The sequence below is a fragment of the Benincasa hispida genome, chromosome 2 (genome assembly GCF_027475165.1).
Source record: "Benincasa hispida cultivar pf3 chromosome 2, pf3_genome.v1.1, whole genome shotgun sequence".
Classification (NCBI taxonomy): Eukaryota; Viridiplantae; Streptophyta; class Magnoliopsida; order Cucurbitales; family Cucurbitaceae; genus Benincasa; species Benincasa hispida.
Window position 1 is genome coordinate 69197599 of NC_143479.1, and position 15327 is coordinate 69212925.

Genomic DNA, 15327 nt, shown 5'->3' on the forward strand with positions numbered 1-15327 from the left:
AAGAATTTTTCATGGTTGGAGAGGAGAGAGAACTAAAGAGGTAAGAATTGATGAAAAGAGAAAATTTTGTTTGTTACCCGTGCAGTCCAACAATTGTAGAAGCTTTTTTTTTAAGTAACCTTTTCAATTTAGGGCCATAATAAGTCACAACCCACACATTCTAAAGGTCGGGCCTGCCTACATTAATTTTCAAATATGTGTAGACTTTTGATTTTACAAAATTGACTATTAGAATAAAAGAAGACGATTATTAAAGAAAAATTTAAATAAGAGTCTACATTGATTCATTTATGAAACTTAGTACAATTATAAGTTCCATTTTGAAAACTATCATGGATTAGCCTAGTAGTAAATAAGGGAACATTTTCTTGATAAAAGGCTAAGATGTCATTGATTTTCCACCTATCTAAAATTATCATCAACGAATTTTCTTGACACTCAAATGATGTTTGAATTGATATTTCTACTCGAATTTAAATATATTAAAATAAGTTCTATATTCTCAAAAGTTTCTAAAGGTCAAAATCATGAGGTCGAAAATTGAAAGTTGAAGTCGACCCAATTCTATCCCACACAATTACAATGAATAAATTCAACTAATTAAAATTTAACAAAATTCCCAAAAAAAAAAAAAAAAGAGAAATGAAAAAAGAAACGGCCTTAAAAGAAACCACTCTCTTTCTCGTATCACAGTCCATCGAAAATTTTAGACAGCGCTTGATTAGCGATATTATTCTCCTTACCAATAAGCAATCCGACGGTCCACATTTCAGATAAAATATACAGTGGGTTTCGTTTTTTCTCTTCCCCATCCCCAAATCCTTCTTCCTTTTTTTATGTATCTTTGTCTGAAGGGGAAAAAAAGAAAAAAAAAAAAAAAAAAAAAAAAAAAAACCATCTTCCTCTCTCTTACATCTTTGTTCTTCAGAAATTCTCTCCTGGTTGTTCACCCCCTTGTTTCTCTTGCTTTTGATTTAAGGAACACCCTTTTCTTTTCACCCTTTTTCCACTTTGTTTCCTTCATCAATTTCCCTTCCTTGACTGCAACTTAATTTGGTGTTTTTGGGAACCATTCTTTGGTTTTTTTCCTTTTGTTCTTTGATTTCTGGATTAGGGTTTTTAGATTTGTGATTCTTATTACATGGGGTTGGGCAACGACGAAGATGCGGTGGCTGAAGATGGCGACTATGGCGACGGAGGCTGTGGCACCGGTGGTGGAAAGTCTTTTGGTTCTGTTTCCTGCTCGATCTGTCTTGATGTTGTTGCTGATTCTGGGGATAGATCTTGGGCTAAGCTTCAATGTGGTCATCAATTTCATCTTGGTTAGTTCCTAACTTCTAATCCCAGCTTTTAAAGGAATTCCCTCTTTTTTCTATCCCATCTGATTTGATTAGATTGGTGTTTTGTGTTCTTCAGTTTTGGTGGGATTTCATGTTAGATTTTGGGTCCTTGTGATTTTAGATCTGTTGTTCATTTTTTTCGAAGTTGGTGCTTTCTTATTTCAATTGGCCTGTCTGAAAAGAAGATGGTTTAGCTACAATCCTTTTTTTTGTTTTTGGTCGGTTGATTTTGTTTCTATTGTTTTCTTAGATTGCATTGGTTCAGCATTCAACATTAAGGGGGCAATGCAATGCCCCAATTGCCGGAAGATTGAAAAAGGTCAATGGCTTTATGCTAATGGATGTAGGTCATTTCCAGAATTTAGTATGGATGATTGGACACATGAAGAAGATCTTTATGATCTAAGCTACTCGGAAATGGTAAGTAATCATCTTTCGGCAGTTGGTACGTGCATCGTTATGTGTTTTGATGGTAATTCTCTATCACTGGGGCATCAAGTAAAGAAAAATAAGTTAAACTAACCTGGAAGTGATAATTGTGAAAATGTTTCCTTTCAGTTTGAAAAATGTTCTTCAACAATTTTAGATGCATTGCATACTCGAAATGTAGTGTCTCATAGGGAGATTGTTGAGATAGTTGAAATTAATTGAAGTCATTCCAGTTTCTTCAACAAATTGATAATTGATGTTAGGTTGCTTGCAATATGCAAGAAGGATTTTGTTTTAAGTTTCCTGATTACATTGGTTTTTACAATGTGAACCAGTTTTTTTTCCCTTTTATAAGACAAAATCAAAAGATTTTTCTTCTGAATTATTTTATGAGTCTAGAATCAGTGATGCTAGTTTTTCAATTAACAAATAAAATTTTTATTTTTTCTTTCATTGTGCTTTAACAACTTCACAAGTGCATTTATGCCCTTGCAACACCAAATATGTGTAGCATTGAATTACACCAAGCATGTGAAAAGAGAGAATCTATTTTGGTGTGGAGTCTTGGCCCATTTTTATTGTAACACATGTCTTTACTCTAATCAATAGAACATTTATAACTTTCAACTTTATTTTATTATTTTTTTCAATTAATGGATTTTTTTTTTTTCATTAAAGCACATTCCACCTCAGGCAAGCTAGATGAGTTCTTCATCTCTGACACGTATCCAAACGTTTCTTAGGTTCAAGTGTTAACCACTATGCCAATTTTGAGAAGGGATTAGTTAGACTTTGTAAATTAGATCATCTGGGGAATCAAAAGAAGTGTTTATAATTATGAAGACTAGTGCAATACAACTACCGCAAAAAATTTTAACATTGTCAAGGAAGTTAGGAACTGAACCAAAATTGAAAGTGGAAACTATGGAGAAAGAATGGTTCTTTGCTTATTCCCTTTGGGAGGATTAATTCTATTGATTTCGTTTTTAAATCTTTAGTTGTGTCATATTTGGTCCTAAATGGTGTTTTTATTTTTACTTTTTTGACAAAAAAGCACTTGAAAACCATTTGTTATGGTGGTACTCAGATATCAATTGACTTTTGAGATTTCGTTGGTTTTCAACTCTTTGGTGTCACACCAACCAGAGGATAGCTCAATTGGCATAAGACATGCATTATTGACCCGAGGTGTCAAAGGTCACACCGACATAGTTGTACTAAAAAAATAAAAGAACTCTTGGGAGTCACAAGATGATCAAGGAAATTCTCCTACACCCTTGTTTTGGTTGTACATGCAAGATCTTTTCTATATATAATTTTGTGGAGCACTTGGTTAGGAAGAAATAGGAGTTTTTTGGGCATTAAGGGATCTCGGGTAGTGAATGTTTGGGTGTCATCCCACTTCAATGCTTCTTTTGAGACCATATTTGGGTTCTTTTTTTTTTATCACCAAAAATTGCGGCCTCTTTTTTTATCACTTATTGTTTTTCTTTTCTTTTTTGGTTTGCGAGTTTTATTCTTCAAAATGAAGTCTACTCAGTGAGCAATAATCGGTTGTTCTTTTTTTTTTCTTTTTTGATCACCCTCACATAGTTCCCTTTTTTTAATTGATTGAAATGTGCTCAAGGCTGATGTTCATAAAACACATGTTGACTTCGGTGTGCAATAACTCACCTTTAAACACTTGGGTTTTGTAATAAATTATGTTTATATATTTGTGGGAGTACCCCTATGTGCCCATGCCCAAAAATTTATATTTATCTTGTATGGGTTCACATTCTAAATGGGTTGATGACCTGCTTGTTTACTCATAGTATTAAGCTTTTTACACCAAAGTTTAGTTGCAATTTTGTTTGCTGCAGGCCTTTGGAGTTCAATGGTGTCCTTTTGGCAGCTTAGCTCGACTTCCTTCTTCGTTTGAGTAAGTTTGATTTGCTAATTTTAGATCTAGGATGATTGATGCTCCAGTTTTTATGTTGATGTTTTCTTTCTTGGTTCTATCCCTGTTCTCTAAATTTGTTATGTATTGTGCTTCAATACTTATTAGTAGGTCATATGATTCCTATCAGAACTCTATCGCTTGGGTTTGGAGTCTGAAGACATCTTTTTTGCAGTTTAAGGTGTGAGGGAGAGAAAACATGTTGCTTCCTCCTCCTAAATTCTGAGACACCCGTTTGAGTTTTGGAACCTTAAAAGGTATCCTTTCTGATAAGAGGTGCGAGGAAAGAAACTGCCCTCATTCAGCAATATGAGGGCTTGAATAGTTATATGATTTTAGTAAATAGAATGTATGTGCTTGGTCATCAGATTTGTGCTTTTTTTTCTTTGATGTAGGTGACGTCCCATTTATAGCTCTCCAATAAATTGTGTCCAGAACTACTATTCTGCAGTACAGTTTTTGTTCTGTTCTGTTCTTTTTTTCTCTCTCTTTCTCTTTTTCTTTGGATAAAAAATATTATAATTTCATTGATGCGAACGGTTACTTCCAAGGAATTATGGGGAAAAGGCCAATTGGAAGCAATAGTAGAGCAAGAAATATCACTAAATTCTCTAGATGGAGGAGGGAGGGCTTCACGAGGAAGCACCCCAAACAATACCATCCCGTACGCCTTCCAATCCCAAAATCTCTTGAAAAGTTCTATTCTGCTCAAGAAAAATGTTTTAAAAAGTGGCTTTAATGGCATTATATTTTAAGTCATTGGCTTACCCTTTTAACGAGTAACAAGGAGTGAAATATGTTGTACTGAGCTGGGGATAAACAGATTCATTTGAAGCTTTGAGGCAGTTTCCACTGAACATGGAGTGACGAGTGAGCAAGGGCAGCTTTAATAAACAAATGATCCCCATTCTTACAATTTAGTAATTTATTACTGATTATGCACCAGTCCAGTTGAAGGGAACACAATTTGGAAATCTAGGACTTTAGCATTACCGTCAAGACCGCCACCTTTAAGAATAGTCCATCATGATAGAACTTGGAAGTACCTTTTCCTTATTCGGATGTCTTTCTTCCAGTAGAAGCTTCAAGGACAGCTCTTTAGGAAGTTCACCAGCGCCACATAAAGTCTTCAGAGACAGAGTTTGCCAGGAAGGCCTTCAAGTTTTCAAGAACTTAGTCTCTTCTATCCTTATTAGTACGCTAGGACGATACTCATCCTGCAACTTCTGCTCAGCTTCAGCTGTTCTTACAACATAGAGGCAAAGAGAAGGTGGCGCTTGCAAATACCAACTAAAAAGAGAGAATGAACGTCTCAAACATCCAACTATTTCCCAACTGACTCATGAAGCTGTTGCCTAGATTGTTGTAGAATAAGTGGTTTCTTAACTTAAGAAATTATTGAACCTGAAAGTTCATTACCGGTAGGTGAGGGAATCACTTATCGGGACCACTCCTTTAGTAGCTCGGCATTGGTCAGTACCCATATAACATGTTGGCTGGTCTTTGTTTGAGCCTTTCCCTTCCTCTGGTGGTCTCTTCCTTGCCAACTTTAGAAAATGACAACCAGGAGATTCACATGTGTATATATGTCTAAAGTTCCATTGTAGGCTGTTATGTGCTGCCTCTAGCAGAAACTCACAACTTTTTGTTGTTGAAGTTAGAAAATTATTCTCTTGAGTTAACCTTTTGAATGATGGAAGTCTCTTGCCTTTTTTTCACTGTTGTGAAGTACAGAATTTGCCTTCTCAATGACTTGAATCTTTTTCATTTTCAACTTTTTCAGGGATGGTGACTTTTCCTCAACTGCTTGTAAGACTTCCCTTCCCCAGCAATTGTTGATCCATTTTTAAGCTTCAGTTTGGGGAAGCAACCAATTTGACTGGGTTAATAATGTTGTGATGCAGATCATGACCTTTTGGGACAACATGCTATTTTCGCAGAGCATACGGCAGTATCATCTGCAACTCATCCTTGCCCGTATATTGCTTACTTCGGACCTATTCATCCCTCATCATCAAGTTCCAGTGCTTCTGAAGCTTCTAATTTCAGCGGTCATTGGAATGGCCCATCTGTTCCCAGTGAAATACCATCTTCTTATGCTTTTCCTGCAGTGGATCTTCATTATCAAAATTGGGAGCATCATTCACCGCCCTTTTCCACAACAAACAATCGTGTTCCTGGTGCTGATCAGCCGTCAGTTGCATCCGTTGCCCAAAGATCTGCTACTAGGGTCGGTTCTGAGCTACCAAGAACTGGGAGTGTATTGCATCCCTTCCTTGTTGGTCATAGGTATGTCTTGACATAATTGTATGTTACCTGTTAAAATTCTTAGTCAAGCATTAAGAAACACTATGCAGCGTTGCCTGCCTTGTTGTGGAGTCACTTTCCCTACCTTCAGAAGAAAAGGTCCTTGCCTATGTGTGTACCACTTTATTGTTTGCTTGTAGTACGAGTAGGACTTAGTTTTCTATATTACTAAGTACAACCTTTTAATTAGCTCAAAACCTTCAGTGATGGTTTCTTGGCTCTTCTCTCAAATAGAGAGACCATTTATTTGAAGCGAATCCTCTTTAACTTTGAAATAATGGTGGCTTGTGAACACGATCTCCTTTTGACTCATGCAGTTCCGGTGCAAGGGTTGGGAGCTCAGTTGCTTCCTCAATGATTCCTCCCTATCCTGGCAGCAATGCACGTGCTCGTGATCGAGTTCAAGCTCTTCAAGCATATTATCAACAACAACCTAGCACTACTGGAACTATTCGCACACCTGCAATTTCTGGTGGCAGAAGATCCAGTAGTCACAGAGGGCTTTCTCAAGCACCCATGGCCTCATCATCTGAGCAGCCCAGTGGCTTCTATTTCTACTCATCAGCATCAGCGGGTCGTAGTTTCCAACCGGAAAATGCCGTGCCAAATCGTTTTCATGCGTGGGAAAGAGATCACTTGCCTTCTTTTGGGTTGAGCCAGATTGAGAGAGATCCAGGCTGGGGAGAGATTCATCAGGGTGCCAGTGTTTCTGATCCAAGCATCAGATCCAGCAGCTTTCGTCAAAGGCACGGTTCCGAGAGAACATCGTCGCAAAACTGGTCATAGACCACATCCATCATTTACTTATCGTTTTCCGGTGAAGAAAAAACTATCACTATGATGACTCGAAACTGAAATTTATGTAATGATTGAGATGATATGTAATGGCTGAGTCTTTGATATGTCGATAGACTCTAAATGCTGTGAGCAGCCGATAAAAAAAACGCTCGTTTCAGGCTGCCTGGTTAGTGTGATGATGGACTTTCTTGAGTTTGTCTGCCCTGGAGATTATAGAATAACATTATGGATTGGATGGGAAAGCTGAGATTTGTAGGTCACATCCTTGTTCCATCCAATTCACTTGATGTCGGACTTATTTGGGAGCCTCCAGAGGATCAGATTATTAAATTTGGTAAATGTATTCTTGCAGTGATAGTTGAAAATACAGTGTTTATTTGTAAACAATGAAATGTGGTGGTTTCAGTAATGTTATGAGCAAGGCCAGCTTTTGGTTTTGGATTCTTCAGATATGTATTATGAACACTCACTATTATGCATTTGCAATTTGAAGTTCTGTTATTTCTGGGTTCTCAACCTGTTTAAAGCAGAAATGAGCTCTTTTTGGATGGATCCTGGTGCTGAAATTTCAAAGATTTGTAATAACAATATTTGGTCTATTTATTGTGAAAATGTATTTTCAAATGGATTAAATTATAAATTTAAAAAAAAAAATGCATTTAGACATTGTACTTTGTGTTAAAAAAATCCAACTTTCAAAAGTTAAAAAAACACTCTTAATAGTTTTGGAAGAAATTGTTAAAATTTTGTTTCAAAAGTATCTAAACTCTCGAAAGTTGTAAAATACCGTAGTTTAACGAGAGAGAAAAAAATGGAAAAAGTTCAAAGAAACCCTTGATATCTCGTTAAAAAATAACTCTAAAATTTCAAAGCAGTAAACCAAAATATGCAATATGAGTGTCATTTGTAAGTTAATTATTAAGATCTTAGAAAGGAGCGACTTTGATAAAGCGATCTGTTTTGCCAATATGAGAATAGCCAGTGGTTTTGCCAATATGCTTCGTGAATAGAATATGCGCATAACTATTAACAGTTCGAATTTTTTCCCCACGTTTATTTTTTAGACATAATCATCTTGTTTGTATCGACTATTTGGTAATTAAACAGTATTTGGTTTCTATTCCATGAAAAAGATATGTTCCAATTACAATTAATATTTTACAACCGAAATATAAATTTCATTCCCTAGTACACATTTCATAACCTCGACCTTTTGTAGAACATACACAAATGAGTCAAACTGAATAAACACATCAAACTTTGAACAAAGACTTAATTATAATATAGACTTTTGATAATTACTAGAAATCCATGAACTAGTTATCAGACAAGTTATGACAATTAATTATCAAATTCATTCAAAAGAGAACAGAAAAAGTTCGAGTGAAACAACCGAAGTTATGTGTCAACATACAATACAGTGAAACATGGGTTGGGTTAATACAAGTCACCCGTAACACATTATACAGTAAAAGCCAGCCCTCCAAATTATACCATAGCCTACTTTTTTTCCTACGCTTTTACTGTTCCATCTGAGAGCCATCAACATTCGACAACACTGTCCTATTCTGAATATTTGTCCCTGGAATCAACAGATCGGCTTCGGCTTCGATCAGATCTCACCTGCTTATGTCAACAACATTTGTATTCGTTATTACTCCCTTAATAGAAAATAACTTCGACCACACTTCCTCTGAATTCTAAGAAATATGCAAGGTCTGTATCAGGATATTACATTCGGTGAAAGGGATCTGGACATGCTTCTGGACTTGGACCGAGATCTGCTCCGACTCCGAGGTTTACTTTCACGATGACGCTGCAATCAACAAAACAATGAGAAACAGGAGGGTTCCTAAAGCAATCCAGAGAAAGGGAAGGGCTATATTATATATTCAATTTCCCACTCACAGATGAAACGGGTGATCGTGATCTTGATCTCGACCATGACCTTGACCTAGACCTGGGAACAAGAAACAAAAGACTTTCAAGTATTCGTAGCAAAGTCTGGGTCTATAAATGATAGAGTCCACATTCAACAATAAAGTTGTATAGAAGACCGACTCTTGTCTCTTAAGTCATACTGCAGTTGAACAGTATAGAATTCAAGTAGATGAACAGTCCGGAGCAAAACAGGGGGAGAGGGTAGATGAAGAACATTCACACTATAAACCAAACTAATGTAGAATTGATGTACGTCAAAGTTACAGAGAAAAGTAATTCTCAACCGACCACACGAGAGAACTTCTACTCAACAGGCTTTTCCACAAGTGTTAGCAACAATTGGGAAATCACGAAAAAAGGGAAAGAATATCAGCATCGAGGTTGTCGGGGTGCTCATCAACAAAACTGCATTACCTCAACAACCAAAGAGTTGAAAGAAGCACATTGAGCACCACATCCCTCAAGTCCCTAACACGAAGTCCCAACTACTCCGCAAAAGCCCATATCTAGCAAAACATAAACAAACAATGATGACTGCCCAAACCGACAAACCTCTATTTTGTTAACCCAAGGCCCGTGCATGCTCAAAGGAAACTAAAGAAATATTTGTTTAAAAAAGGGGTCTTTTTATGCTTTCTTCCACCACTTATGGAGCAAAGTTGAACAGTGTTTGTTTATTGGAGCCACAGCATTAAAAAAAACATCTGCAAAGCAAATCATGACAATTACACAGGTGCATGATGGACGAAGTAGGGCCCAGGGGTTTCCAAGAATGTTAATCCTTAGTCCTTTTTGAATTATTTTTGAATGCTTGAAAACCACAACGAAATTCAACAATCTATGTATAAAAGACAATGTCTACCAGAAGATTTTCCTGAACCACGTATGACTAGAATGATTTAGAGGCTTAGAGCTGAATTGGTCGCCTTTGTTCTTTTAGTTCTTTTTGTTTTTTGTTTTTTAAGTTTCTTATTCCTTCTCACTTATTGACTCAAAAAGAGAGAACAGCATACAGCAACATATTCTTATTTGTTATTCTTTAAACGTTTTTCAAAAAAAAAAAGGGGTCATGTACGCACACAAGTATAGACCAATGGTTGATGACTTCATAACATTTCTTCTTTTTCCAAAATCTATATACCGTCAAAACATTTCAAAAGATGAAAAACAAGAAAACAGAAACTGTGTAGATAGTCTCAAGAAGAAAAAAGAAATAAAAAGATACTAAAAAGCCCCTCGTATCTTTTTTTTCATAACACGGAGAATTGATCAAATATGCAAAAGAAAAGGAAATGTGATGACCACAAAAGCAACGTGTCCAATGCAATAGGCAGGCAGTGTACACAATGTAACAGATTAGTAAGCTTTCAACACAATAAATTCATATTAAGGAGATGTGGAAACCAAGTTCTCCCAAAACTTGATCGATGGGAACAACACACAAACCTAGACTTGACATCATTTATAAAGAATAGCACCAAAACAATAGGAAAAAATTCAGGAGCGGGGGGAGGGAGCGGGATGATGCAAACCTTGATAGGGATTGTTCAGAAATTGATCGTGACCGACGAGAGTGCTTGTGCCTTGGAGATAGGCTGCAAAACAAAATATTACATCATTTTAATTTCATGATCCGACATCTGACTTTTTATTTTGCAAGAATAATAAAACAGACCTAGTGCTCCTGCCACTATGGCTACGGCTATGGCTACGGCTACGAATAAGACTTCGACTTCGAATTCTGCCTCTGCTTCGGTTCCAGCCTCTTTCCCTATAAGGACTACGACTAGGACTTCTAGAATACTCACTCCGTCTAGAATCTCGAGATGGGCTCCTGGAGTAGCTGCGTCTAGAGTCATATTCCTTCACCTGAGTGAATAGTTACACAAATTTTTAATAATAAGTAAAAAAAATTAAAAAATACTTTATTAAAAAAATAGAATTTAACACAATATATAAAATTCAAGTCCACATACCCGTACATATGCTCGAGAAAAGGCATTTCGAAATTCAGAATCATCAAGTTTTCTTATCTGCAGCCAGATTACAAATTACAGACATAATTAAAATACATTACCACAGGAACACAAAATCCAAAACAAAGAACTAAGAATCATCAAGTTTTCTTATCTACATAAATGAGCCAGATTACAAATTACAGACGATTAAAGTACATTACCACAGGAACGCAAAATCCAAAACAGAGACTGTCAACATTAAACATGAACCAAATCTTCCAGAAAAGACATTAAAAGTCGAGCCATCCAAAAAGCAACTTACAGCATATTTCATGTCATCATAGTTTGTATAATCAACTATTCCTGCCATCCCTGCACAGATTTCCATAAAAAATTACTTTAAAAAATGGTTATTGGCTCCATTAAACATGATTTATAAATTTTTGTTTTTAAAAATCTACGCAAAATTGAAACATGAGTGAGACTGAAAACACTCGATGTATACAATATCATCCACATATCTAAGCTCATAAGTGGAATGGAACCTCCAACTCAATCTACCATCCCAATAGCAAGAGGTAAAACTAAAAAATGAAAATAAAAATAAAAAATCATGACAGGACATAAACAACTTGGTGCAATGGCTAATTTGGACTTCACAGGGCAATTTGAGTTATGTAATTAGCGAGTTTTATGAGAGAAATTATTGATCCAAACATGAATTATCTACTCATCTTATCCCAGGTACTTAGAGAGTTGAGGATTTCAGACCTATTGTCCTCGTCCCTCGCATGTCTTAAAGAACCTTTTCACCAGCCTCCTGTATTCATTAATATACATTCTTTATGAGATAGAACTGGTCAGAAGACCCTGGGCTGACCTCATCTTAAGAAAGGAAGGTATTTTAAAAACAAAAATATCTTCTTCTTTTTTCACTTAGATAGAAAAAGAAAAGAGGGAGAGAGAATGATAAGGAGGTTGATATTGCAATACTAATATCAATCTGCATGCTCCCACATGAAGCTAACGAAAGTTCAAACATGCACTTACATTTTGAAAGAAAAAACAATGATCCCACGAGTTTAAAAGACACTTGCATAGAGACATATATAAGAGCAAATATAACGAAAAATAAGTTAATATGACATACCACCACGATCACGGAAAACTTCAGAGAAGCAGACATCACCAGCACGACGCATGTGATCCTGAATAAATTCACATAGAAAACGATCAATTAATAGCAGGGGTGGTGTCATATACTTATTTGTTATTTCTAATTGGCAGGGATGCTATCATCGAGCACAGACATAGACAACTTACTACAGTAGCGTGCCATTTCCAGAAACAGAAAAATTGTGCTTACCTTCAGGTCTTGCCATGAAGCAGAAGAAGGTAATCCAGTAACCAAAACTGCACAAACAAAATATCATCACTATAGTATAATCGGACTTTCACACTAGAAGTATATAAATTACATACCACGATAGTCGGTCCGTCGAGAAACACCACCACGACTACTCCCACTACGACTATAACGATCCACGGAAGAGGAATGTCCCCTTCCACCATGTGCAAATTCCACCTGAATTCAAAATTATATTTAGGCATGCAGATAAGACATCATAGGAGAATAATATAAGGAAGCACATATAGCAACTAGTACCCGCAATCGACATCCGTCAAACTTATACCCGTCTCGGCCGTAAATTGCATCTTCAGCATCACGAACATCTTCAAACTGAAAAGTACAAAAACAATAAGAGTTTGCCATAAGGACCACCAACAGCTAAGTGCAACTACTTGGATTCTTTGAATACCCAAAACTCTAAAACACAATTTAAAGGTCATAGAGCCAGAGTTCCAAATGCGCCAAGTTTAAATCTTACCTCAACAAAAGCATAGCCCGGTGGCCGTGGTGGAATCTTCAAGTCAATGTCCACAATGGGTCCATACTGCAATTAAACTAGAATTAGTCGGTAAAATCTCAGAGTACATATAACAAATAATAATAATTTGAGGAAATCAAACCTTGTAAAACAGATCTTCTACTTCTCTCAAACGAATATCTCCAGGAAGATTGCCAACATAGATGGTGCGACTGTTTCTGCTGCTCATCGTCTCCTTTGTCGTGAACAGTAAATACAAAATCTTGAAAAGGGTAAGAATAGATGTTAACAAAAATTGCATCACACAATAGAGAAAGCAATGTATAGATTAAAAAGGGATGGAAGAGAATAACCTATGGAGCCATAATCATAGTCATCAATCATCACCATGGCTATCAAAATTAACACAAAATTGAAATGAAAAAGAAAATCAACACGCGAGATGACGAGATCTTTCTCTCTTTTTCTTCTTTTTTTCTTCTGTATTCTATCAAGAATCGAAAACAACAATTTGAAATGAAAAAAAAATAAAATTAAAAGAGAAAAATTGATACCTGATGATTTTAGGGCTAGAGAGAAAAAACAGAGGGGATGATTCTTGTAGAATTCTGAGTTTCTGAAAAGATCGAGAACGTTAAGCGAAAACAGGTTTTTATAGTGTCAGATGAAGCTGGGATGGAATCTTGTGCTTTCAGTACCATGCTTACATTTTTTAGCGTAACCTTTTTACTCTTTTGCCCTCCCGTGTAGAACTTGCCGACCTCTGATCAAAAGGTAATTTCACAACACCACGTGTCCAAATGGTACTCTTACTTTGATCACAATTAGAGCACACTCACCAAATCATAATGAAAATTTGTATAATCATAATTAAATTTCATTGATGAATCAATTGTATTGAGTTTGAATCGCAAATGTAATTGGATTGATTTTTATCATATTTACTCAAAATTATGAATTTTGTCAAATTTACCATTACTGTTACCTCTACCTCTACCTCTGATGTTCAAGCAGTAACGATAATGATAACAGTAAAGATATCAAAATTGATAATTTTACAACAATAATAGTAATAATATGGTAGTCATGGTCATAACGATACGACGGATGCAATCGAATTGAGTACTGTTTATTCATCAATCAGATTGCATTATTTTATTACAAATTTGGATGTGGGGTCTATGTGTCAATACAAATGCAGAACACAAGTAAACAACATCAAAAGTAATTAAATGGAGCCCACTTTTTTTTTTCCTGTTGATCTATTATGTATTCAGCAGGGTAAACACAAATTGGGTAAAATACATTTTTGGTTTTTGAGATTTGAAGTCCATACCTATTTGGCCCCTGAAATTTTAAAAACTACACTTTAGTCCTGGTTTAGAAAATAGTTCTAAATAGTACTTGAGCTCAAATAAACCATTAGTTGACTAACAAAAAAGTAACATGGCAGCCATGTGTTGATTAGACAGATGATTTTAGCGGCATCGAGAGTGATCAAGAGCGAGATGTTTTTTCGTGTGCGCACAACTATATTTTGGTAATTTCACCCAAATTTGATATCAACAAATGGCCATTCGAGATCCTTTTTTAAAAACTAGGTCATTTGACATTTTTTTGCCTAATATTTGGATCATCCATACAAATTCTCCAAAATTATGTGTTGTCCAAGAATTACACATGTTGCCTTTGGTGAAAGAAATTTCATGCAATAAAATTGTGTTGAAATTCCCCTGTTTTCCCTTTCAAAATTCAGAACCTCTCTTTGTCATCTATTTGCTTACCTTTTCTATCACTCTCTTTTAGTACATTTCCCTTCACTTGTTCCTCCAATTGGGTCTTTTTTCTTTCTTTGCTGACATGGATGTTCTTTCAAGGCTTTTGATTGTGAAGATTAAGTGTTAGAATTGATTGATTATATGTTTAATTAATTGGGTGAAATTGGAGAGATTTGGGTTTGAATAATTGCTTGCTTGATTTCCCTTTTCTTAGTTAACAATTGTGAAATTTAGAAGGGTTTCAGGGGTGAAATTCATGGTTGTGATTGTTGAAATATGACAGTAATGATTCTTCCCCACAACGACTATGATTAAATTTGTGACCCCATATTGCGATGATGCAATGTCTTTATTATTTGTTTTAGATCAAGAAGTAATTTGCTGGCTAAGTTCGCAGAAGAAGAAGATGAACGAGGTGGGAAAAGAAAAAAGAAAAGAACGAAAGAAAATTAAATGTCACATTACAATATTTTATCATAAGAAAAAATTATCAAGAATTGTCGGTAAGTCGTTTTTCTGTTAGTCAACTAACGATCTATTTGAGTTTAAGGACTATGTATAACTATTTTTCAAATCTCATAGAGTAAAATGTAGCTTTTGAAACTTCATGGATTAAATAAACATTAACTCCAAAGCTCAAGGACTATAAATGTATTTTACCCTAACAATTTAATTTAAAATACGATATGTTGGATTGAGGCATTGATAAGCTGATTCTTATTTTCGTTTTCTGTTCCTTTTCTACTGATTATTTTATTCACGCCAAGTCCTTTGAAAACTTGTCTCTTTGTTTTCTGTATTTTTGCTCTAATAGTCATTTCCTTAAGATGTCAAGAAATGTCGAGATTTTTTTTTTTTTAAACTATCTTTATCTCCTTTATCTCCTTCCTTCTATTTCTCCAACCTCTCGATATGTTATGAGTAAAAAATATGAATAAGTATCTAGTT

General features: G+C 35.6%; 2 protein-coding genes across 5 annotated transcripts; one reads left to right on the top strand and one right to left on the bottom strand.

Annotated features, from left to right (window-relative positions):
* Positions 1 to 610: 610 nt before the first annotated feature.
* Positions 611 to 7261, top strand: LOC120070986 (RING/U-box superfamily protein). The gene is made up of 6 exons (XM_039022957.2): positions 611 to 1322; positions 1591 to 1760; positions 3632 to 3690; positions 5492 to 5517; positions 5613 to 5997; positions 6333 to 7261. Exons 1-6 carry the CDS (start codon positions 1142 to 1144, stop codon positions 6799 to 6801), a joined length of 1290 nt encoding a protein of 429 aa, XP_038878885.1. The 5' UTR covers positions 611 to 1141; the 3' UTR covers positions 6802 to 7261.
* An 884-nt stretch (positions 7262 to 8145) lies between these two features.
* Positions 8146 to 13332, bottom strand: LOC120071468 (serine/arginine-rich splicing factor SR30-like). 4 transcript variants are annotated; one of them, XR_016527981.1, is made up of 16 exons: positions 13156 to 13266; positions 12955 to 12993; positions 12744 to 12863; positions 12602 to 12667; positions 12379 to 12453; positions 12195 to 12297; positions 12079 to 12125; positions 11863 to 11920; positions 11035 to 11084; positions 10731 to 10787; positions 10430 to 10623; positions 10287 to 10349; positions 9169 to 9260; positions 8722 to 8773; positions 8549 to 8629; positions 8146 to 8436 (listed from the first exon to the last, which is right to left on the bottom strand). XR_016527981.1 is itself a non-coding variant. In XM_039023777.2 (15 exons), exons 3-15 carry the CDS (start codon positions 12828 to 12830, stop codon positions 8377 to 8379), a joined length of 993 nt encoding a protein of 330 aa, XP_038879705.1. In that variant the 5' UTR covers positions 12831 to 12863; positions 12955 to 12993; positions 13156 to 13265; the 3' UTR covers positions 8146 to 8376. The 4 variants fall into 4 exon arrangements, 2 of the variants coding, with proteins under 2 accessions (XP_038879705.1, XP_038879706.1); XR_016527980.1 differs by lacking the exon at positions 12955 to 12993 and having other exon boundaries at positions 13156 to 13287; XM_039023777.2 differs by lacking the exon at positions 9169 to 9260 and having other exon boundaries at positions 13156 to 13265.
* Positions 13333 to 15327: the final 1995 nt, after the last annotated feature.

Coding starts and splice junctions, on each gene's coding strand:
- LOC120070986 (XM_039022957.2), top strand. CDS start 1,142: ATGGGGTTGGGCAACGACGAAGATGCGGTGGCTGAAGATGGCGACTAT. Junction 5,518..5,612: donor TGACTTTTCCTCAACTGCTT/GTAAGACTTCCC, acceptor GTTGTGATGCAG/ATCATGACCTTTTGGGACAA. Junction 5,998..6,332: donor CCCTTCCTTGTTGGTCATAG/GTATGTCTTGAC, acceptor TGACTCATGCAG/TTCCGGTGCAAGGGTTGGGA.
- LOC120071468 (XM_039023778.2), bottom strand. CDS start 12,830: ATGAGCAGCAGAAACAGTCGCACCATCTATGTTGGCAATCTTCCTGGA. Junction 10,624..10,730: donor TTTCTCGAGCATATGTACGG/GTATGTGGACTT, acceptor CTATTCACTCAG/GTGAAGGAATATGACTCTAG. Junction 8,437..8,548: donor CCAGATCCCTTTCACCGAAT/GTAATATCCTGA, acceptor TGACATAAGCAG/GTGAGATCTGATCGAAGCCG.